The following is a 25166-nucleotide window of genomic DNA, read 5'->3' on the forward strand; positions in this document are numbered from 1 at the left end:
CACATTTTAGAAAGGAAGAATGACAGGTGGTGAAACGGGCAAAAAGTGCATTTGTAATTTGAGTTTTCCCCTAAACTAGGAGTTTCGAAAAAGTTTCATCAATTGGTTGTCCTCTTGACTTTCATGTAAACTTTTTAAGAAATGGAGATTTAAAGGTGACTACATTTGTGAACCATTGGACTAGAGGTTCATGCTCTCCAGACTTAACTAGAGTGCATAATGAGGGAAACTGAATCATGTTGAAATTGGTGACCATTTTTGTTTATTTTACTTATTTAGTTTAATTTGTTTTATTCTATTTAATTAATTGCATTTAATTTTTAAAAATATATTTATTTTGATAGGGAGAACATGCATGTGCAAGCAGGAGTGGGGGCAGAGGGAGAGAGGGAAGTGGAATGTGGGGACATGCATGTTTGGGGAACAGTTGGTGTTTGGCTCTTTGCCCCATTTGAGAGTCCCACATCCTTTTTTTTTTTTTTTTTTTTAAGTTTTATTAATTAATTTAGAGAGAGCACAAGTGGGGGAGGGGCAGAGAGGAGAGACAGAATCCCAGGCAGGTTCTACTCCATCAGCACAGAGCCCCATCAAACTCAACAACTATGAGACCATGACCAGAGCCCAGATCAAGAGTAGGATGCTCAACCGACTGTGCTACCCAGGCACCCCAAGAGTCCCACATTCTTTCTCCCTTGTCACCTTGAGCTTAGCTCAAGTCTCTAGAAACTGTCCCTTTGCTTTTGCTCTTAACCTCTGGTCCTGGACATGCTCAAAGGTCTAGGGGAACTGTATAGCAACCCCCTGGTAACCAGTTTTGTTTAATACCACAGTCTTCCATGCCTTCATTCCAGATAATTTATAGATGGCAGAATAGTATCTCAGAGATTATAACACGCACTGGTTCAGATCACGTAGAAAAACAAATCTGGGAATGAGAATACCTGGATTCTATTTTACTTTTGGTTTTTCTGCTTATGAAGACTTTGATCTTGTTTGGGCCCTAATTTTAAAAGTACACATTGGGGCACCTGGGTGGCTCAGTGGGTTAAGCATCTGACTTCAGCTCATGTTATGATCTCTTGGTTTGCAAGTTCAAGCCCTGCATCTGGCTGTCTGCTGTCAGTGCAGAGCCCACTTCGGATCCTCTGTCTCCCTCTCCCTCTCCCTCTGCCCCTCCCCTGTGTGTGAACGTGTGCACTTTCTCTCAAAAATAAATATTAAAAAGAAAGTACTCTACACATTAAAGGTAGATTAAGAAAAAAAAAAAACCTTTAATTTTGTCATTAGAATAAATTGGTTTATTTTAGAAAATTTTGGGGGGCCCCCGGGTGGCTCAGTTGGTTGAGCATCTGACTTCAGCTCAGGTCATAATCTCGTAGTGTGTGAGTTCCAGCCCCACGTCGGGCTTTGTGCTGATAGCTAAGAGCCCGGAGCCTGCTTCAGATTCTGTCTCTCTCTGCCTCTTCCCCACTCACACTCTGTCTCTCAAAAATGAATAAATGTTAAAAAAATTTTTTTTTAAATTTTTTGGGAAATATGTGTGAACTCAAACATTAAAATCATGCATACTATTTCTCAGAGATAATCATTGTTCATATTTTGGTGTATGCAGTTTGTTTGTTTCTGTGGGCTTTTAAGAAAAATGTCACCTCCTATTTGTAGACATTAAGGCATTGGAATTTTTGTTACCTTTCTACTCTAATCTACAGAAACTAAAATAACATTTTTCTCTCTTCAGAAATGATGACCGGGAAATTTTATTGGAGTGTCAAAAAAGAGGGCCATCATTGAAAACATTTTCTTATTTAGCTGCCAAGTTGAATAAAAATCCATATCAGGTAACTACCCAATTTTTACATTTCTATAATTTTACAAGTGTTTCTACTATATTTAGATTTAACCTTTATCATGTTTAAAGTACGTAGATATTATCCAATTTCTTTAAAAAAATTTTTTAATGTTTCTTTATTTTGAGAGAGAGAGCGTGCAAGGGGGGGGGAGAGGCAAAGAGAGAGGGAGAGAGAGAATCCCAAGCAGGCTCCACACTGTCCACGCAGAGCTGATGTGGGGCTTGATCTCCCGAACCATGAGATCATGACCTGAGCTGACATCCAGAGTTGGACATTCAACTGACTGAGCCACCCAGGGCCTCCTATTAACCATTTTCTTTAACAGTATGGCTCTTTACATAGGACTGTTAGAAACTTGGTAAGGGGCACCGGGATGGCTCAGTCAGTAGAGCATGTGACTCTTGATCTTGGGATCTTGAGTTTGAGCTCCACTTTGGGTATAGAGATTACTTAAGGAAATAAAATAAATAAAATCTTGGTGATTGTGGACGTAGTTGGGAACAATCCTAATTTTTTCCTATTGTCTTACCATTTACTTATTTGATCTCATTTGTCTTATAATGATGTTCACTTCTTTAAGAATGTTTAATATTGAACAATTAAACTAGCAATCACCTTTAGTATGAAGATATTTTATTTTTCCAAACATTACTTCATGTTTTTATTATTGAGGGCAACTTTCTTTGTCTTTAGATGTTTTGTGAAAATATTCATCACAGATAAGAAAATATATATATTGAGATGTTTGTAATTAACCGTCATTTAAAATTTTTCAGGTCTCAGAAAGATTCCAGCAGCTAATGAAGCTCTTTGAAAAGTCAAAATGCAGGTAGTTAATGGTTCTGCTACAGGACACCAGTAAAGTAAATATCTGACACTGTAACTGTGCAGTTAATGGCCTGTTAGTCATTGAAGATATGAGTAGTGGGTAGAGACATCCAGTTTAGTTTCTGCTTCAGTCACAGGTTGGAGGATGGTTGCTCATGCAGGATTCAAAGGTTGCTTCATCCATAGAGACGTGGCTTAGAGTGAAGCCTGCTGCAGTTCAGATCAGCATGGCATCTCTCCTCAACCCTTTTTTTTGTTTTTTTTGGAGTATAACCGACATATCCTATTTCTTCTCAACCTTCTGATTGCTGATGAGTCTAAGATGCGGAGGGGATAATCCATTTGATGATTAACAAAAAATTTTTTATAGATGAAGAAAAATAAAACATTCTTGAATAGCATATATTTCACAGGCAGTGAACTCTGTAGTCTTTGAAATTTAGTATTTTTCAAATTTTAATTAGGAGTACTAAATATTTTAAAATATAAAACGTACATCATTCATAAACATGAAATCCATTGTCATCTGAATAGATGACATGATTTACCAAGTTAAATTATTAATGATGTTCACTGACATGTTTTCTTAGTTTATTTAAGCCATTCCTACAGGTTTATAATTATATAAGCCATTCCTGTACAGGCAATAATTATCAGCAGGTTCTTTTTCTCTAAGGCCTGAACCAATTGCTTAGATATTTTGGACTTTACATAAAGAAAGTTGTAAAGGTACTTAACCTATCACTGTTTTCAGTATATTTGTATCATAATTACTTGAATGCAGAACACCCAATTTCAAATTCAGTTCAGTTCAAATTAAATTAAATCTGAAAAGAATCCATATTTGGACATAGATCTTAGTGTGAAGGGTCCTTATATTTTTGAAGTTTAAATCGACTTCTGGACCCAGTGTAAATTTTATTGTCTGTGGATAACCTGTTTCAATATCTTCTCTAAGCAACTAGTTTGCTAATGAGATCTTCAGAAGATATTTAGCAGTTTACTGTGAAGTTAAAATCCTATTTACATAATTCAGAATGTAAGATTGAATAATGGAGAATTTAAATAGAAAAGCTTATTCTTTAAGAACCTTTTAAAATGGCCTGATTATTTTTCAGATTTACTGTGCTTTAAAATTTTTACTGCCTTTAAGAAATAAAACTGAGTTTTTATTTTACCTGAATGTTATGTTAAAATGTGAGTTCCATTCCCTTGTGAAGATAATATATACATTTATGAAAGAATTAACTTGTATCTGAAAGTGATGCATATTAGTTTAAAATTTCCAAATTCCTTTACAAATCTAAAATCTTCAGTGGATTTGTTACTTGAAATTTTTTTTGCTTGCATGATAGCAAAAATAGTAGGTTATTTTATTCCTATCTTTCTCTTAACTGATTTTTTTTCCATCCAAGTGCTATAGTCTCATAAGATTCTTGCCAGAATCAGAATATAGCAATAAAGTTACCAAACTGAGTCTGTAAAAAGCTAGTTCTTTATCACTGATGTTACCTGAGTGAACTCATTTAAAGAACAACACCTTATAAAATGGTCATCAGAAAAATAGAATCATAACTTCAGCATTTTCTTACATTACAGATAAATTGCTGAATTCCTTGGAGTCTTAATTGATATTGCATATTTCACAGAAGCTTGGAATTCCTCATGTTTTAAATGGGGAAGTAGAGGGCAGTTTCATGGCATATTCAATTAGTAATAAAAATCTACATTTGTAATTGCTGACGCTTTAATCTCAAGTCAGCATGTTTGGCTTGTTCCAGTCATCAGTCTGATTTGCTCACTTGTTATTGGTCAAGATATTTATTTTTGAACAGAACTTGTTATTAAGATAAAAGCAACAACGAAATGGCATTGAAACCTCAAAGAAATGACTTTCTTTTCTAGATTTTTCAAAATAATTTTGTAGCATTTGAAACAATGATTATTTAGTTCATTTTCATCCATTTTTATTTGCTTTTCTAATTGCCTCTCATTTTGGTACATTGTAAAATAATTTAAATAGTGTATATGTAAATATGTATAATTACAGTGATGTATAATACTTTGTGTATAGGTGTGTTGTGTGTACATACACACATAAATGGCTTTGCCTAGCCAAGGATTTTTTTTATCTGTATAAAACTTTTTGTATAAAGTTTGTTTTCAATACCAGTAATGTATAAATAAAGCCATGTAAAGTTCTGTTATATTTTGATTAGAATGTTTCTTTTAGTGTGTTTAGATAATAATTACAAGAAAAAAAAGTAAAACAGGGGATATGGGAGCTGTTTTGAAGTGGTTCTTGGTGGGGGTATGGCTGGCTGAATGTGACTAGATTCATTAGAGAAAACCAGTTGCCTTTGCCTGCTTTCTCACAGCAGGTACTAGTACAGTGAACCAGACCTCTGCTGCAGGTGTCCTCACAGATAAAATCTGGGCAGCACAAAACCCTTTTGGGTGAAGATTTGGGGAAAACAGGTAAGGACTGACTAGCTTGTGCATTATTTGTTCACTCCTCCCCCTCCAGACTTAAAGGACTAATGGGTTACAGCGTAGGCCCTAGACTTTAGGAAATGCCTTAGGAAATTGCTATTTCTCCCACGGTGTCTAAAGAGGGAGCTATGGTTGAAAGGTTACTTCGTAGATAACAAACAAATAATTTACTGTGGTTTTTGTAGTGTTGGGGCTGTGCACCATAGGGCTTTATCTTCTTCCCTCTCTTTGAACCCCCAACATAGCCCAGATTGCTGCCCTCAGCCTTTCCCCAGGGCATTCTATCACTCAGAAGAGCCCATACCATCAGGTAAGTGAGTTCACAAGCCAAAGTAAAGTGATTACCAAGAAATGCCACTGGTTCAAAAGAAAACTCAATTACATAAGATCATCAGACTCTAAAATTAAGCCTGTAAACAGAAAAAAAAGGGAAGAGTTTAGCAGTGTGGTATAAGAATAAGAAATAATGAGCCAAGTTGAAATATAAAAAACATATTTAAAATAACATAATTAAGTGGAATAAAAATTGAATGAGTACGGCTGATTAATGAGTTAGTGAGTTGGAAAGTCAAATTGAGAAATTCTCCCAGAAAGAAGCAAAAGAGAAAAAAGAAGACATGAATGCAGATTTAAGTGAGATGAAGGACAAAGTAGATGTGCCACCATTCAAGTAACAAAAGAGGTCCAGGATAAGAAAAAATTAAAGATTGAAAGGGCCATGAAGTGCCAAACAAGAAGAAAGTACCCACATCTAGAGACATACTGATAATGAGAAAAATCTAAAAGTTACTCTTGTAAAAAATAAAAATTTTTCTTGTATAAAGGAATAAGAATCAGATCTGTCTTTTCAAGAGCAAAACTGATGTAAGAAAACCTTTTAAAGTATTGGACCTAAAGTTTTACATCCATTTAAATTGTTATTCAAATGTGAGGGCTTAATACAATCATTAAGATTTACCAATCAAAAATCCACATCATAAACATTTTTTGAGAAAATGCTCAGCAACAATAAGTCCAAGAGCTATTATCAGAGCTAGGCAGAAGGAGTGGTTAGATACCTGGGTAAAGTGTGACTAGGACGAGAAAGAGAAAAGAGGAAATACCCATAATTAATTTTAGACAGTATCAACATGATGGAGGTCAAGGGACCAAGAAAATGTTAGAGTCCTTGCCTTGTTAGGATGAAGGTACAAATATAAAAACGCTGAACTTTAAAAATTAAAGTCTGGTGGGGCACCTGGGTGGCTCAGTCGGTTGAGTGACCAACTTCGGCTCAGGTCATGATCTCATGGTTTGTGTATTCAAGTCCTGCATCTGACTGACTCTGTCAGCATGGAGCCTGCTTTGGATCCTCTGTCTCCCTCTGTCTCTGCCCCTCCCCGCTCGTTCATGCATGCACTCTCAAAAATAAAAATAAACATTAAAAAAGACTAAGCTTAAAAAAAATTAAAGTGTGGCATTGAGGAAAAGTAGCTCTGTAAATTTTCACAAAGTGGATACTTGTATAACACTCATCCAGGTCAAGAATGAGAATAAAGGTGTGAAGTTTTAGTAAACTCTGCCAAACAGTTTTCTAAAGTGTGTTTATCCATTTATACTTCTTCAGTAGTGTGAGCTCCAGTTTCTGCACATGCTCTCTACCACTCAGTATGATAAGTCTTTAATCTTAGCCATTCTGGTGGAATGATACCTCCTGAATGTTTGTTGGCTATTTGAATTTCCTTTTTTGGTAAAGTCCCTGTTCAAGTCTCTGATCTCTTTTATTAATTTGTAGGAATAATTTATATATTCTGGATATGAGTTCTTTATTCTGTATGTGGAAATCCCTTTTCCTACTTTGTTGTTTGCCTTTCCTTGGATCACATATTTTTTGATGAATATACATTCTTAATTTTAATCTTTAATCTCCCACCCATCTCCTTCCATCAACCCTTACTTTGTTCTCTATCATTAAGAGTCTCTTGTGGTTTCCCTCACTTCTCTTCCTCCACCTTCCCATATGTTCATCTGTTTTGTTTCTTAAATTCCACATGAGTTGAAATCATAATGGTATTAGTCTTTCACTGATTGACTCATTTCACTTAGCATAATACATTCTAGCTCTATCCACACCACTGCAAATGGCAAGAGCTCATTCTTTTTGGTGGCGGAGTAATACTGGTATTGTGTATATGTGTGTGTATGTGTATATATATATATGTATATGTATATATATACACATACACACACACTACCCCTTCGTTACCACCCCTTTATCCATTCATCAGTGGAGATTTGTGCTCTTTCCATAGTTTGGCTATTATTGATAATGCTCTAAACACTGGGGTGCATGTGCCCTTTGAGTGTATTTTTGTATCCTTTGAGTAAATATCTAATAATGCAATTGCTGGACCATAGGGTAGTTCTATTTTTAGTTTCTTATCACTCTCTTAATTATTGTAGCTTTATAATAAGTTTTGATATTCAGTAGACAAGTTCCATCACTTTGTTTTCTTTCCTCACTCTCCTAGTGGATATATTTGGTTCTTCACATTTCCACATACATATTAGAATCAGTTTATCAAGTTCCACAGAATCTGAATAAATTCGGGGAGAACTGACATGTTTACAGTGTTGAATTTTCCAGTCCTTGAGCATGGTATATTCCACCATTTATTGTAATTATTTAAATAATGGTGTGTATGTGTGTATAAGGCTTGCATATTTTTCATTAGATTTTTCTTAGTGTTTGATAGTATCTGATCCTGTAGTAAATGATTTAGTTTTCTTTTGGGGATACAGAAATACAGGTATACAGACTTTATACCTAGAAATTTGCTGAACTATCATATATGTGTCAAAAATTTGTAAATTCTTTTGAATCTTCTGTACAAAATCATGGTTTTAATTCTTTCTTTATAATCTGTAAGCTTTTTTTCCTACTTTTTTTTGCACTGTCAAAGACCTTTAATACAATAAAGTTTAGAATTTGATACTAGTGAACACTAAGGTAGTGAACTAGTCTTATTCCTGATCTCATAGTGAAGACTCAATATTTTATAAATATAAGGTTTCCTGTAAATTAAAAACAAAAATAAAAACCACTACAGTTTAAGGAAGTTTCCTTCTTTCTATTCCTAAGAATTTAAAAAAAAGTTTTTTTTATGTGTATTTATTTTTGAGAAGGAGAGAGACACAGTGTGAGCGGGGGAAGGGCAGAGAGAGAGGGAGACACAGAATCTGAAGCAGGCTTCAGGCTCTGAGCTATCAGCATAGAGCCTGATGTGGGGCTTGAACTCACAAACTGTGAGACCATGACCTGAGCCGAAGTTGGACGCTTTACCAATTGAGCTACCCAGGCGCCCCAGAATTTTTTTTTTTTTAAAATCCTGAATGGGGGTTCCCAGGTGGCTTGGTTGGTTAAGCGTGGGATTTCTTGATTTGGGCCCAGGTCATGATTTCATGGTTCTTGAGTTCAAGCCCTGCACGGGGCTCCATATGGAACCTGCTTGGGTTTCTCTCTCCTCCCTCTCTCTCTGCCTCTCTGCCCCTCCCCCACTCACACTTGCACGTTCTCTCTCTAAAATAAATTTTTAAAAAATCATGAATGGATGTTTACTTTTATTAAAATTTTCTTTTATTTTGTAAATGTGAATTATGTTGATTTTTAAATACTAAACAAACCTTGTAGTCTCAGAATAAGCCTAAGTTTGGGACACCTGGGTGGCTCAGTGGGTTAAGTGTTCGACTCTTGCTTTTGGCTCAGGTCATGATCTCACAATTGTGAGATTGAGCCTGGAGCCTGTTTGGGGTCCTCTCCCCCTCTCTCTGCCCCTGCCCTGCTCTCATGCATGTATATTTTCATGCTCTCTCCCGAAATAAATAAACTTAAAAAAAAATCAGCCTCACTTTAATGTGATGTAGTAGATCCTCTTTATATAATATTAGATTTGGTTTGCTAATGTTTTGTTTAGGATATTCTGTGGGTTTTTAATTTTTTTGTGAGATCTAAAATATTTTCTTAATAATGCCTTCTCAGGTTTTGGTATTCAGGTTATTATGCTGGCTTCATAAAATGCATTGGAAGTGCTCTTTTTTCTGTTTTCTGTGAGAGGTATATGATGAAATTGTGAAAGACATGAGCATAAACCCATTTGCTGAATGTATTTTGCTGTGAAATGAGTTTCTTGGACAGAAAATGTGTGGAATGTGATAATGGTGAACAGGTATTCCATAGTGTCATTCCAATAATATAATTGCCTCCCCTCCATGGATGGTCTGCTATAATACACCTGCTACTTAGTAGTTGGTAGTCCGTATTTGAACTCAACTTTGACTTCGTGGTTGATAGGATAAGCCTTACACAATGGAGGTAACAAGAACAGCTGTGGTGAGGGGAAGTCCATGTTGTTGAGCCCATACAAAGCTTGCTTTCTTGCCATATGGCCATTTTGTACATGGGTCCATTAAGTAAGCACTGGGTTTGCACGGGGAAGAGACTCATTTCCAGAATGTATTATCTTGGCCATCTCATGGAGATTCTCTTCTGCAAGGTGCCTTTTGTGAACATTCACCTGGGACACAATATTCATTCTTTGTTTACAATGTTAGAAGTCCATTCACATTGCTGCTTCCCTAAGACTTTGTCATATATCCAATTATGTTCTAAGTCTTTAACCATCCAGTCAAGCCTTTAACCACTGTCCTTGAATAGGTTCTAGCTTTGGCTCTCAGAGTGAAGGAAGGAGACAACTATATATATTGTTATAAGTCCTATACCCTGGGGCGCCTGGGTGGCCCAGTTGGTTGAGCGACCAACCTCGGCTCAGGTCCTGATTTCACAGTTTGTGAGTTTGAGCCCCATGTCTGGCTCTGCACTGGCAGTGCAGCCTGCTTGGGATTCTCAATCTCTCCCTCTTTCTCTGCCCCTCCCCGATGCGTGCTTCCTCTCTCTCTCAAAATAAATGAGCAAACTTAAATTTTTTTTTTTTAACGTTTATTTATTTTTGAGACAGAGAGAGACACAGCATGAACGGGGGAGGGGCAGAGAGAGAGGGAGACACAGAATCGGAAGCAAGCTCCAGGCTCTGAGCCATCAGCCCGGAGCCCGACGCGGGGCTCGAACTCACGGACCGCGAGATCGTGACCTGAGCTGAAGTCGGACGCTTAACCGACTGAGCCACCCAGGCGCCCCATAAATGAGCAAACTTAAAAAAAAAAAAAAAAAAAAGGTTCTATACTTCTTCTATCCCCCCTCCTTGGGGGAGAATTTCCCTTTTTTCCCTTTTTCATTCTGTCCTGATTTGGGTTGTAATACTATAGCAGTCTGCTTCTGGCTTGTGTTAGCATGTAATGCAGAAACACCTGGAAACCAGACCCAAATCTTTCTCCTCACCTAACCGGTTATAAGGAGCTGCACATGAAGCTATAGGTTTGGACTGAGTGAAAAGAAAGCAGGTACAGTATTACATACTAGAGTCTGAGCTACCTGCTTATGTCACTTGTATCTTTCAGACCTGCCTCAGCCTGCTTTTTTTCATCTTAATTGATGAATGCTGCATTTAGTACTTTTTGGTTGGGTGGTTCAGATAACACCCAATTAATTCTGGGCAGCTTGGGTCACCTGGTCACTTGATTTCCCATGGTCAGGCATTCAGTCTCCCACAAGGCATAGCTTTGCTATAAAACCCTGGAGGTATGCACTCTGATTGTTTCATTGAAGCTTACCAGAGACTTCATGCAACATATTAGCTATCATCTCTTTGAGTATCATCTGATTTGCTGGCATCTTGCACGACTTTTGTACTACAACCTGAACTTGTTGCAGAGCCTTTTCTTTGTTCCCCAGTGAAAGCTGACAGCTTTACAGGTTGATCATTTAGTGGGCCAAATAACACATCAAGTGGCCTCTAGAATTCATAAAAGCTTATCAAGCATTGTGGGGTTTTGTGTGTGCGTGTGTGTGCTTATTTTAGTGCAAAGGACAGCAACTTATCTTTCACTTTGTAAAGGCTGGACCTCCAGAAACCACTGAGGTGGCAGGCACCTTAATTTTGGGGGGGAGGGGGGGAGTTTATATCCTGCCCTGTGGCTTGCATGTCTTATTACTAAAGCATCTACCATATTTGCTACCGCTCTCTCATCAGATCCAATCAGATTAATATTGTGGCCCAGTCTAAAGTTCTGGGAGATGTCAAGACTAGACTAGACTTCTGTGGCCTAGTTTATGGCAGAGGAGGAAAATTAACGTAGCCTTCAGATAAGATGGTGACAAGTGTATTGTCTGTGATCCATTTCGAGTTAATTTTTGTGAAGGCTGTAAGCTCTATGTCTAGATTCAAAGAGGCAAAGGGAAGGGATAGCATCTAGAGAAATATAATTTAGTGTCAGTGTTCTAGTTCTCAGTTTGGTATGGGTTCATGGATATTGACTCTATTATTAGAAAATAAATTTTGGGGGTGCCTAGGTGGCTCAGTCAGTTGAGCATCTGACTCGTGATTTCGGCTTAGGTCATGATCCCAAGGTCATGGCATCAAGCCCCACATGGGCTCTGTTGAGTATGGAGCCTGCTTGGGATTCTCTCCCTCTGCCTCTCTTCCTGGCTCGTGCTCTCTCTCTCTCTCTCTCTCTCTCTCTCTCTCTCTCAAACAAACAAACAAACAAACAAACAAAAACTTTAAAAGATTTCTTCCATGGAAGAATAAAGGCAGTGTGTGTGCCTTGATACAAGGATTATGACTGATTTGATTCAATGCACTTGAGGTATATTTTAAAAATTAAATGTATCTTGAGGTGCCTAAGTCCTGACATTGTGATAGGAGCTGGTGATAAAAAGATGAATCATTCTTCCTCTGAAGGAGTTCAGCTTCCCGGGAAGACAAACACCCAACTAACTGTGAGAAGTGGTATACTAGTGTTACAAGGAACAAGTTGGGGCAACATAGAGGAAGTGCTATGTGATCTGATCCTTGAAGGACACCGAGGCAGAGAAGAGTTGGGGAAGGCATAGACTTAGCTTCTTGTGGGTAAATTACATATATTTAATCAAAATTTTTGTCTAGATAATACATTTATGTGGTTTAAAAATCAAGAAGGTTTGGCACAAAAACAGGCACTCAGATCAATGGAACAGAATAGAGAACCCAGAAATGGACACACAAACATATGGCCAACTAATCTTTGACAAAGCAGGAAAGAATATCCAATGGAATAAAGACAGTCTCTTCAGCAAATGGTGCTGGGAAAACTGGACAGCGATATGCAGAAAAATGAACCTGGACCACTTTCTTACACAATACACAAAAATAAACACAAAATGTATGAAAGGCCTAAATGTAAGACAGGAAGCCATCAAAATCCTCCAGGAGAAAGCAGGCAAAAACCTCCTTGACCTTGGCCACAGCAACTTCTTAACACATCTCTGGAGGCAAGGGAAACAAAAGCAAAAATAAGGGGCGCCTGGGTGGCGCAGTCGGTTAAGCGTCCGACTTCAGCCAGGTCACGATCTCGCGGTCCGTGAGTTCGAGCCCCGCGTCAGGCTCTGGGCTGATGGCTCAGAGCCTGGAGCCTGTTTCCGATTCTGTGTCTCCCTCTCTCTCTGCCCCTCCCCCGTTCATGCTCTGTCTCTCTCTGTCCCAAAAATAAATAAAAAACGTTGAAAAAAAAAAAAAAAAAAAGCAAAAATAAGAATTGGGACCTCATCAAAATAGAAAGCTTCTGCACAGCAAAGGAAACAATTAGCAAAACTAAAAGGCAACCAATGGAATGGGAGAAAATATTTGCAAATGACATGTCAGATAAAGGGTTAGTATCCGAAATCTATAAAGAACTTACCAAACTCAACACCCAAAACACAAATAATCCAGTGAAGAAATGGGCAAAAGAAATGAACAGATACTTCTCCAAAGAAGACATCCAGATGGCCAACCAACACATGAAAAAATGCTCAACATCACTCATCATCAGAGAAATACAAACCCAAACCACAATGAGATACCACCTCACACCTGTCAGAATGGCTAACATTTAACAACTCAGGCAACAGATGTTGGCAAGGATGCGGAGAAAGAGGATCTCTTTTGCACTGCAAACTGGTGCAGCCACCTTGGAAAACAGTATAGTAGTTCCTCAAAAAATTAAAAATAGAACTACCATATGACCCAGCAATTGCACCACTAGGTATTTATCCAAGGGATACAGATAGGCTGTTTCGAAGGGGCACATTCACCCCAATGTTTAGCGGCACTATCTACAATAGCCACAGTATGGAAAGAGCCCAAATGTTCGTCGATGGATGAATGGATAAAGAAGATGTGAGATATATATATATATATATATATATATATAAATACACTTCAGTATTACTCAGTAATCAAAAAGAATGAAATCTTGCCATTTGCAACTACATGCATGGAACTAGAAGGTATTATGCTAAGTGAAATTAGAGAAAGACAAATATTATATGAGGACTTTAAGATACAAAACAGATGAATTTAAGGGAAGGGAAGCAAAAATAATATAAAAACAGGGAGGGGGACAAAACATAAGAGACTCTTAAATATAGAGAACAAAGGGTTGCTGGAGGGATTACCCCTTGTGGGCGGTGGGGGTGGGAGAATAATAATAAATGAGAATTTATTGTGTTTAACCATTTCCCTATTGATGGACATTCTGGCATTTCCTATCTTCTGCAAATGCAGCAGTACTGTAATGAATCACTTTGTACACATCATTTTATACATGTGCAGGTAAATCTGTAGAACAAATTCCTATAAGGATATATAATTGAAGGCCAGGGTATTAGGTTAAATTATGTTCACGAGCACATATCCTGGGATTGGGAGAGGACTTGCTGAAAGTGGTGAGAGTGAACTACTATGTTTATTAAGCTGTGGTGTCTCCTAAATATGAGTCAGCTATGGATTTCATATACTCATTAATGTGAGGTTGACACTATCATAGAATGTTTTTCCAAGTGGAAGGTGGGATTTAATTTCATGCTTCGTAGAACTACCTTTATTTTACTTTTTTAAAAAGATTTTATTTTTTTAAGTAATCTCCACACCCAATGCGGGACTTGAACCCATGGGCCTGAGACTGAGAGTTGCATGCTCTGCCGACTGAGCCAGCCAGGCACCCCTACGGTGTTTTGAAAATCACTCACCTCGACCTTTTATTTTGTAGTTCTGTTTTTCTGTAATTGGTGTGGTTATCTTTTGGCATGGTAATACCTTTTATCTGAGGAACACCAAATTCTCTGCTAGGAACCTGATAGGTTAACCCAGTTCCTATAATTTCTCACACTTTCTTCTGGGAATCTCTTATTTTCTTATTGTAAATTCCTCTGAATCTCAGCAGATGAGGACTTGACACAAATGAGCTTTCGTCTTCTGCTGCTGCTACCCTCTATGAGTCGGAATTTCTGTTCACTGATATTATGTCAGCCTTCCCAGTTCTAATGTTTTACAGCTGCTTGCAGAAAACCAACAACCCCTCGTGGCCCTAGGGAGTGTATATCACCAGCTGTGAGTGCAGTGACATGGAAAGTATTGATACCATTGACTAGCACGGAGGCGGTAGCTAGTGGAGCTCTCATTCCAGGTGCGCCTTCCTCCATCCTGTTACGTTTGTTCTTTCTAAACTTCCTTTTCCCTTCTGTTTCTCTGAGTGTGTCTTGGGCCTGCCAGTGACTTCATAGATTCAACATCTCTTTTGGTGAGACAGAAAGTTGGAACTTGAAAAAACAAAACAAAACTTGTTCTCTATGGCACTGATTCTCATCCTTTAGTGTGCTAATTCCTGCTGAGCCGTTGGGCTGGTGGGGATGAGGCAGTGCGTAGAGCTCCTCCCCCCCAGCAGCAGTGCAGGGCAGTATTACCTCATGGGGACATTTCACATTATTACTGTGAGGATATGGGAGAGTCGCCGACTTTGTGCCAATCCTCTGCTTGCTAAAACTCTTCAAGAATGATCAGATTGTTTTATCAGGGAAAAGTTTTTTATTTTTATTTTTTTAAAGTTTATTTTAAAATTTATTTTTGAGAGAGTGAGTGGAGGAGGGGCAGAGAGAGAGGAAGAGAAAGAATCCCAAGCATGCTTTGCGCTGTCAGCACAGAGCCCCATGTGGGCTTCCAACTCACCAAATGTGAGATCATGACCTGAATCAAAAGCAAAGGTCAGACACTTAACTGACTGAGCCACCCAAGTGCCCCTGCAGGAGATTTTTAAATACATCAACACAGGGTTGTGGGCTTTTTTTTTTTTTTTAAACCTCACTTTCTGGTTTAAACATTATTATCTTGAGTTAGGTAATGCATTTGCTGTTCAGATGATTCAATGTAAAAGTATTCATCCCACCTCTTCCCCAGTCACTCGGTTACCTCCCTTGAGGCAACTAATAGGAGTTTCTTGCGTACCATTCTGAATTACTCAATGCATAATATATGATTTTAATGTTTGACTCTGACAAAATGCATTAAAGGTATTACATTCATTAGTCTTCAGGTGAATTTTAGAATTAAATGTCAAGGGCTTTTTGGGACAGTGTGCCCAGTACTATACAAATACACATATTAATACATCATGTGTTTTTGCCTCTAGTTAATTCTGGCAATTTGTACTTGAGGCTAGTGTGCGATATAGTGGAAATTTGAGCTCCTCACCTGTTTAGCCTTTTATCCTTTTTTAAAAACTAAATGTGTGAAAATAGAATAGGCGGATGATAGGAACTATTAATAGTTTTTAAAAAAAATGTTTATTTTTGAGAGAGCAAGCACACAAGTGGGGGAGGGGCAGAGAGAGGGAAGGACAGTATATCCAAAGTGGGCTGTGTGCTGGCAGCAGACAGCCCGATGTCGGTCTCGAACTTACGAACTGTGAGATCATGACCTGAGCTGAAGTTGGACGCTTAACCAACTGAGCCACCCAGCTGCCCTAAATAGTTTTATATACTTTCAAAATTTAAGCAGAAAAGAGCAGGCTCAGAAATGTGCATAGGAGCTGTGATTTGAAGTCACCATTGGGTTCTAGTAACACCCTTGCTGTCACCCCTTCTAAGATGGCAGTAAGAGTGTACTTGAGATGTGACTAATGTAGATGCTATGTAAGACTGGGAGTTAGGAGACCTAGTCTCTGTCCACATTGGGTAAGTTATTTGACCTCTCTGGAATTCAAATACTTTCTCCAAAAAATCTGACAGAGCTTTCTAAGGCTTTCAGATTATCCACTTGGAGTTGGTTGGGGGGGCGGTGGGGATATCCTGAGCTGCCTGTTTCAGCCTAATAGAGTATTGGTAGCACGCATAATCTACAGACATGTACAGCCCCCTCTCTGTTTTATTGATCTCTTTTTGAGATGTTACTACTTGCAGCCTAGCATGATTTGCAAGAACACTTTGGGCTTGATTGTCACTCCATTTTTACTTGTTCACATTTCATGAGGCAAGACTCATCCCAGGCAGCTGTTGAATGAAATTGGACGTGACCCATTGATCTATGACATGGATTCCCAATCGGTTGGAAGAAATGCACCCAAAACTCAAATCACTGTGATCATCCACAAAAAAGATAGGAAAATTCTCATTTGTTTCACTTTTCATTTGTAAATATGATATACCAGGAGGGGCTCAGGCATGGCGTCAATTAGAGGAAAATATCACAAGAGAATTGCAAAGCCCCAGAGAACATTTTGACCTCTAGAGAGAACTAGGTTAGACTCCATTGATCAAAACTACTGTGCTCATTCTGGATCCTGCCCCACACCCAGCTGATTAGACGCTTTATATCTGCAACCAGCAGCAGTTTTTCACTAATTAGCCACTCACGGTCCAACTTTAAGGTTCTGTGAGCAGTTACTATTATTTTTGACCACCTATAAGGTAAGTGGTAAATATGTGGACTTCCTTGTTTATGAGAAATATAGGAAATCCCTGTGGGGATAGAAAGATAAGATCTGAAATAAAATTCAGGAAAGGAGCACCAGTTTTTACATGGGAGATGCTAAATTAGTATTTGATAATAAAATTCAAGAATATTTCTAGGACCTGTTTTCATTATTGATAAAAAGTAGTTACTTTTGGGAAACAGGAATATTTGTCTAAAGGATTTTGCTCCTGCATGTCAATATGCATGATTGTATTCCTGTTTTCCATGTTGGACCAGTTTTCCTTTACTTGTTATTTAAAGATAATAATTCCCAAGTTTTAAAGGGATACTGGCAATAGAAACATTAAATAGGTTAGGACTGCCAAGTAGAGGATAATTTAACAAATTGAGTTAACTTTCCCATTTCAGTGTTTTTACATAAAATAGAAGCTCTAGATATTTTTTTAAGTGCTAAAGGAATTATTATTTTTTATCTTTATTTTTTATTTTAGAGAGAGAAAGAGAGAGTGCACGAGTGGGGGAGAGGGGCAGAGGGAAAGAGAATCTTAAGCAGGTTCCATGCTCAGTGCAGAGCCTGACATGGAGCTCAATCGCCCCACCCTGGGATTATGACCTGAGCTGAAATCAAGAGTCGGATGTTCAACTGACTGAGTCACCCAGGCTCCTCAGGAATTAATTTTTAATAAAGAATAATGTCTAGTGGCGCCTGGGTGGTTCAGTCAGTTGAGTGTCCGACTTCAGCTCGGGTCGTGATCTTGCAGTTGTGGGTTCAAGCCCCGTGTTGGGCTCTGTGCTGACAGCTTGGAGCCTGGAGCCTGCTTCGGATTCTGTCTCTCTCTCTCTGCCCCTCCCCCACTCCTGCTCTGTCTCAAAAATAAACATTTAAAAATTTTTGAAACAAAGAATAATGTCCATAGATTTTTAAAGGAATAATGAGAAAGCACCTGAACTCTTTAAGAGAGGATAGAACTTAGTAAATTGTTGCTTCAGCTAATAAGGCATAAGTCCAAAATTTTTAAATCTAATATTTTATTTACAAGTAGTATATGTAACTGCCTTAATTTTTGAATTTCAAGCAATTCGCAAACATATAGAGTAAAATAAAAGTCTCATTAATACCCCTCCCAAATTCAGAGAGGTATCTACTATTTATATTTTATTTAAAAAAATTTATATATATGTATGCATATACCGGTAAATTTATATAAATGTTTACTTTGGATAAAAAATTAGTCATACTTGCTTAGAAGAAGAGTCTTTATTCTTTTTCCTTTTTTTTCCCCCCTACCCCCCTCCACTGTCATCACTTCCTACAGACCTCCAGTAACCTGTATTAACTTCCTGGTGTGTGCCCTGTATTTTTTTCAAAGTCATAAAGTCTCCGTAGTCATATAGTCCAAAGTCATATATATATATATGTGTGTATATATCTACATATATCTACTATATATACACACATATATATACATATATATACATATATATACACACACGTGTATATACATATATACACACACACACACACACCATATACATGTGCATACATATATATGTACATTTATAGGATTTTATTTTATTCTGATATAAAATCTCACATTGAATCTATCAATCAATTCATTTGGGGAGAACTGACATCTTTACAAATACTGAGCTTGCCAATCCCTGAGCATGGTATATCCCACATTTAATTCATATAAATAGGAGTATGTGTATGTGTATTTGGCATTGTGTCTCTCCTTGAAACTCTATCCTTTGGTTTCAGTAATGGTTCTCTGTTTTCATAGTCTCCCCCTGCCCCCCGACTTTCTTTGGCCATTTCTCACTTTTACTTTATTTGTATTCATTTTATTTGTATTTTATTTGTAGACGTATTCTCCTATGTTATTTTTCAGGGTTTTGTCATTGGCTCACTTTTTCTTGTCCCTGAGTGATCTCCTCTCTACCTATTCAGTGATTATTCACAAATATTTATATTTAGTTTGTATTTTTTGTTGTTGTTTTTATTGTCTTCTAGACCCAAATGCCTTCTGGGACAGCTCCAGTTTTGCCATTCAGTTTCGCTGAGTAAAATCTAAAAATTTTTTCCAATGATAATTTCTGGCATTGATGTGCTTAAAAAAAGACTTCCTCTATTTCAAGATTCTAAAACATTCTTTCATATTTTATTATAATACTTATATGGTTAACTTCAAAATTTTTTTTAATGTTTATTTTGAGAGAGACAGAGAGATGAGAGAGTTGGGTAGGGGCAGAGAGAGGGAGAGAGTATCCCAAGCCAGCTCTGTGCTGTCTGTACCCGATGCAGGGCTCGATCCCATGAACTGTGAGATCATGACCTGAACCTAAACCAAGAGTTGGGTGCTTAACCAACTGAACCAGACACACAGGCACCCCTATGGTTGACATTTTTACATTTAATACTTTATTCCACTTGGAATTTATTTTTTTTGGAGATACGTTGGGAAAATGTAATGATTCCATGTTGTGTGTGTGTGTTTAAAGAGAGAGACAGCACAAGCAGGGGAGGGGCAAAGGGAGAAGGAGAGAGAGAATCTCAAGCAGGCTCCACACCCAGCTCAGAGCCCAATGATGTGGGGCTTGATCTCATAACTGTGATATTATGACCTGGGTTGAAATCAGAGGTGGATCCTTAGCTGACTGAGCCACCCAGGCGCCCCATCTCTTGTATTTTTGAGTTGATATTCATCCATTCTTTTCACGATTTGTTCATTTTATGTTAGTGAGATTCCTTACTGACCAACTACTGTGAGGGCTGGACCAGGTATATCTTGTTCACTGTTGAATTCCCTGGCATCTAGGACAATGCCTAGATGATAGTAAGATTTAGTAAATATTATTGAATGGGTGAATTATGGAAGAGAAAATTCTTTCATTATTGGTTTTTAACTTAATAACACTTTTCCTGTTTTTTTCTTCATATCTTTCATATTGGGAAGTCTACATCTTAGAAGCCTTTAATCTACTAACTTTTTAATCTCATTGAACTTTGAAAAACTTTTTTTTTAGGGTAAACCAAATAACCTATTCATGTCAGCTCTGCCTTAATTCTTTCCTGGATCCAAGCTTGCTAGAAAAGCGGTTTATATTCACTTTTCTTCTAAGTTAGCAAAGCTTTCATGAAAACATGCTGTTCCAGATGTGGCGTTGTGGATGTAATCACATGTCTGGTACTGTTTCTGTGTCTGCTTAATCTTTACTGCTATCCTGTGCCAGGTCCAGAGGGTATATTTGGCTGATTTGTTTTCTTGCAGTGGGAGCATGGATAATATATAATGAGGATTTACTTTTTTTTGTTGTATATGTGATGATTATTCCAGTGATAAGGTCAAGGAACCGAGTTTTAAAATGGAAAGATGATTCATCCCACTATTATTTATTCATACCTTCTGTGTGCAAAGAACAAAATGCTATAGAATGTGTCCCTATCTGCAAAGAGTGTACAAGATGAGGGATGTAAGACACAGCCTTCACAAAACTCATTTTAGGCACAGTGCCAAATGAGTGGTATAAAAAATAGTGTGGGCATTTACGAATGGGAAAAACCACTCTGACATGGGATGGCAAGGAAAAACTTCTTGGAAAAGTTGAGACTCATGTAAGATCATGTAGGATGTCTGGTTAATGGGGCCTCTCATCTGGGCAGAGAAATGAACAAAACTTGAGATGGAATGCATTGTACAAATATGAGGGCCATTGCATATATGGAATGAGTCCACTTTGTGTTAGAGAGAAGGAAAGGATAGGCAGGAAATTGGATCAGATTGTGCAGGGTCTTGAGTTTTTTTTTTTCTTCCAAAATCATATTCCTTGGAAGTATTCTATTTCATCAAGCATGGGCCATAAATAATTAGGGCTGGAAAATGCTTCATAGCTTTTCTGACATGAAAAAAGAAACTGCTTTATTAATGAGCCTGTGTCTTTATACATTATATCCATGGGTGCTATTAACTTCAGTACTTTCTGTATGTTTCAGACATTAATCTCTTACCATGGGGGATTGGAATTTACTGGGTGACATCCTAGAGGAAGTTCACTCCCACTCAACTATAGTGGGGAAAATCTGGCTGACCATTCTCTTCATTTTCCGAATGCTGGTACTCGGTGTGGCTGCTGAAGATGTCTGGGATGATGAACAGTCAGCATTTGCCTGCAACACCCAGCAGCCAGGTTGCAACAATATCTGTTATGATGATGCTTTCCCTATCTCTTTGATCAGGTTCTGGGTTTTACAGATAATCTTTGTGTCTTCTCCTTCTCTGGTGTATATGGGCCATGCACTTTATAGACTCAGGGCCTTTGAAAAGGAGAGGCAGAGGAAAAAGTCACACCTTAGAGTCCGGATGGAGAATCCAGAGCTTGAATTGGAGGAGCAACAAAGGATAGATAGAGAGCTGAAGAGATTGGAGGAGCAGAAGAGAATCCATAAAGTCCCTCTGAAAGGATGTCTTCTGCGTACCTATGTCTTACACATCTTGACGAGATCTGTGCTGGAAGTAGGGTTCATGATAGGCCAGTATGTTCTCTATGGGTTTCAAATGCACCCCCTTTACAAATGCACTCAACCTCCTTGCCCTAATGCAGTGGATTGCTTTGTATCCAGGCCCACAGAGAAGACAATTTTCATGCTCTTTATGCACAGCATTGCAGCCATCTCTTTGTTCCTTAATGTACTGGAAATATCTCATCTGGGAATCAGGAAAATCATGAGGGCACTTTATGAGAAATCCAGCAATGAGGACATTGAGGATGAAAGTGGCACTCCATTCCATTTGAAAAAATATTCGGTGGCCCAGCCTTGTATGATTTGCTCTCCCTTGCCTAAAAGAATCTCTTTACTTCAAGCCAACAATCAACAGCAAGTCTTTCAAGTCAATGTGCTGAAGTCTAAAACCACATGTCAAAGCCTACAGCCCAGGCAACTTGAAGTAGACCCTTGCTGTATTAAAAAAGAGTGGACTGAGAAGGATCAGCACAGCGGACAGCTCCATGTCCACAGTCCATGTCCCTGGGATGATAGTACTCGAATTCAGCACCAGGGACAGCAACCAGACCATTCATTTGGCCTAGAAAATGTAAAGTCCCAGTCCTGGCTATGTACAGAGATGGCTCCTAGACATTGCCCATCCTATGCAATAGGAATCTGGGAGCAGTCCCAGGATCTACGACCCTCAGGAGAGCCTCTTACAGAGTTGCACAGTCACTGTAGAGACAGCGATGGCAGCATGAGAGAGAGTGGGGTCTGGACAGACAGATCTCACCTGGATAGTCGCAAGGCCAGCTTTCTGTCCAGATTGCTGTCTGAAAAGGGACAGTTGCACAGTGACTCAAGAAGCTTCAGTTCTCAGAACAGCTCTTGCTTGGATCTTCTGCACCGGGAAAATAGTCCCTCGCTTCTGCCTTCTGCCACTGGGTATAGAACATCAATGGTAAGTAAGGACTGATCATAGAACTATTACAAGAGATGTTCCACTCTGGCTGCCTCTTAGTCTTCCCTTTCCAATTTCCTGGTGTGTATACGTGTGTGTTGAGAGAGAGGGAGAGGAGGTGAGGGAGGTTAATTTATAGAGAGTTGAATCCAGTCATTCAGTACATTCAGTTAAATTCAGTTCATGAAATAAACTTACTGAACTTTATATCATTCAGTCTTGCAAGAGCTAGGTTTATAAATGGATAAAATACTGTCTCTCCCATCAAAGGGCTCAGAGTCTAGATGGGGAAGTTATACAGGTAAACATAAATGTGATCAAGTGTAAGGTGCCATGTTAGAAGGAGTGCGCAGGCAAAGGAGGGAGTGGACAATTCTTTATGAATGGGTCAGGAAAAGCTTCATTGTTGAAGTTACTTTTGAATTGAGTCATTTTTTTTTTTTTTTGAATTGAGTCTTGAAAGATGTAGTGAATTTCTCCAGACCTAGGAGGACTGGGGTGCATGAAAGAAGGACATCCCAGTACAGGGAGCAGCATAGACAAAGGCTGAGAGGTGTGACACAGCAGGGATGTCTGGGGAGCTACATGTGGCTGGAGCACTGAGTGGGAGGAAGGCTATGGAGAGGGAAGGGTGGAGAAGGGTCATGGAGGCCTTGTGGGAAGGCAATGGAGAATCCATAGAGGGTGTGCAGCAGAGGAGTTAAGGGATCAGCATTACATTTTAGAAAGCTCTTTCTATCACAGTGTGGAAAATGGATCAAAAGAGAGCATTTGTAACCTTCAGCAGCCCTTGTCTCACTAAAGAAGGAGGGTGTGCTCCATTGTTTTAATAGCTCTGGCATTTAAAGGTCATATATGAATATTTGGTGATATATTTCACAAAGACTAAAATCAATATAGTATTGATTTTAATTCTGTTCTCTGAAAAGCCAGTGTGGAATAAGCATTTCCTGGCCATTGTTAAGACATAATGGATATTTACTGTGGACTCTTCTCAGTTCTGGAAAAAGAAAAAATGACATTTGCTTTATCCACTGCTCCTAATAGCTTTAAAAGTTTTTTTTTTTTTTAATGTTTATTTTTGAGAGAGAGAGTGAGAGCAAGAGCAAGAGCAAGCGAGCGAGTGAGCAGGGGAGGGGCAAAGAGAGAGGAAGACAGAATCCAAAGCGGGCTCCAGGCTCTGAGCTGTCAGCACAGAGCCCGATGTGGGGTCTGAACTCACGGACTGAGATCATGACCTGAGACGAAGTCAGGCACTTAACTGACTCAGCCACCCAAGCACCCCATAATAGCTTTTTTCCATTAGAAAGAAATCCCCCTAGTTGAGCTCACTTGGTTGAACTTATACACTTGCTTTTTCCTGTTAATGATAATGATTAAATCTATGATGATTGAATCTCTATCCCAATTTCATATATCCTGTGAGTTTAGAGATATTTTTACCACACTAAAGCCATATCTTGAGGAGGCATCATCCTACTCAGAGTTTTCCTATAATACTTCTTTCAAACTGATATTCATTTCTTGGCAGTGACCAGCCATCTATTCAGGAGACTATGTTTAAAAAAAAATTTTTTTTAACGTTTATTTATTTTTGAGACAGAAAGAGACAGAGCATGAACAGGGGAGGGGCAGAGAGAGAGAGAGGGAGACACAGAATCTGAAAGGGGCTCCAGGCTCTGAGCTGTCAGCACAGAGCCCGACGCGGGGCTCCAACTCATGGACTGTGAGATCATGACCTGAGCTGAAGTCAGACGCTTAACCAAACTCATGGACTGTGAGATCATGACCTGAGCTGAAGTCAGATGCTTAACCGACTGAGCCACCCAGGCGCCCCCAGGAGACTATGTTTAAGATCAGAGTGTGGCTACTTGGAACCCCATAACAAACTACAGCAGGGTTCTCAGCCCTGGCCATGAGTTACAGTCATCTGGGAGCTTTAAAAAATTGTCATGCCCAGGACCCATCCAATTCCATTTAACCCAAAATCTCTGGGGTGGGGGGATGCAGGATCAGTATTTATGTATGTACGTATATATATGTAAACTATATACGTATATATGTGTGTATACATATGTAAACTGTATACAGTAAGACCTTGGATTGCGAGTAACTTGTTCTGTGAGTGTTCCACAAGATGAGCAAACATTTCCAATAAATTTTAACTTGATAAACAAGTGATGTCTTGCAATATGAGTAGTGTGTGATGCTGAATGTCACATGATCACAACTGAACCAATGGTTCTTGAAATTCACTTTGATATACAAGTGGAGTTCAAGCTTGTTTCTGGAATGAATTATGCTTGCAAACCAAGGTTGTACTATATATGCATATACATGTGTGTGTATGTGTGTGTGTGTGTGTGTATATATATATATACACATATATATACACACACACACACACACACATACACTGATTCCAAGATCAAGAGTCACATGCTCTACTGACTGAGCCAGCCAGGTGCCCCTAGGATTAGTATTTTTTAAACTCTCATGGTGATTGCAATGTGCAGCCAGTGTTGAAAACCACTATTTTAGAGTAACCTTGCCAGTGACTTGTGCTTCTTACCTACATTTGTGAAGTCAGCAAGACAGTTTTAATCATTTTCCCTCTCTTGTACCTGCTTCCATGTAAAAGGAGCATTTGTTTTGTCAGAGAATTGAGGGAGAGATGGTAGTGTTTA

General features: G+C 38.7%; 2 protein-coding genes across 6 annotated transcripts in view; both read left to right on the forward strand.

The window, feature by feature from the left end:
• Positions 1 to 25166, forward strand: part of CASP8AP2 (caspase 8 associated protein 2) — a 51465-nt gene that overhangs the window by 20725 nt on the left and 5574 nt on the right. Inside the window, exons 9-11 of one of the 5 annotated variants that reach the window (XR_006217742.1) lie at positions 1739 to 1838; positions 2627 to 2713; positions 5057 to 5156. Coding sequence is in view for 3 of the 5 variants with exons in the window: in XM_015535212.2 (XP_015390698.2) it covers positions 1739 to 1838; positions 2627 to 2683 (157 nt within the window). In the remaining 2 variants the exon portion in view is untranslated. Of the gene's footprint in view, positions 1 to 1738; positions 1839 to 2626; positions 4886 to 5056; positions 5157 to 25166 lie in introns of those variants that run through there. The other 4 variants (XR_006217743.1, XM_015535212.2, XM_042986809.1 and 1 more) reach the window with 4 other exon arrangements.
• Positions 5077 to 22666, forward strand: GJA10 (gap junction protein alpha 10). Its single transcript, XM_007099232.3, is given in 4 exon segments — positions 5077 to 5156; positions 21027 to 22489; positions 22492 to 22557; positions 22560 to 22666. Coding segments are annotated over 3 exon segments (1620 nt in total). The 5' UTR covers positions 5077 to 5156; positions 21027 to 21042.

The sequence above is a fragment of the Panthera tigris genome, chromosome B2, assembly GCF_018350195.1.
Source record: "Panthera tigris isolate Pti1 chromosome B2, P.tigris_Pti1_mat1.1, whole genome shotgun sequence".
Lineage (NCBI taxonomy): Eukaryota > Metazoa > Chordata > Mammalia > Carnivora > Felidae > Panthera > Panthera tigris.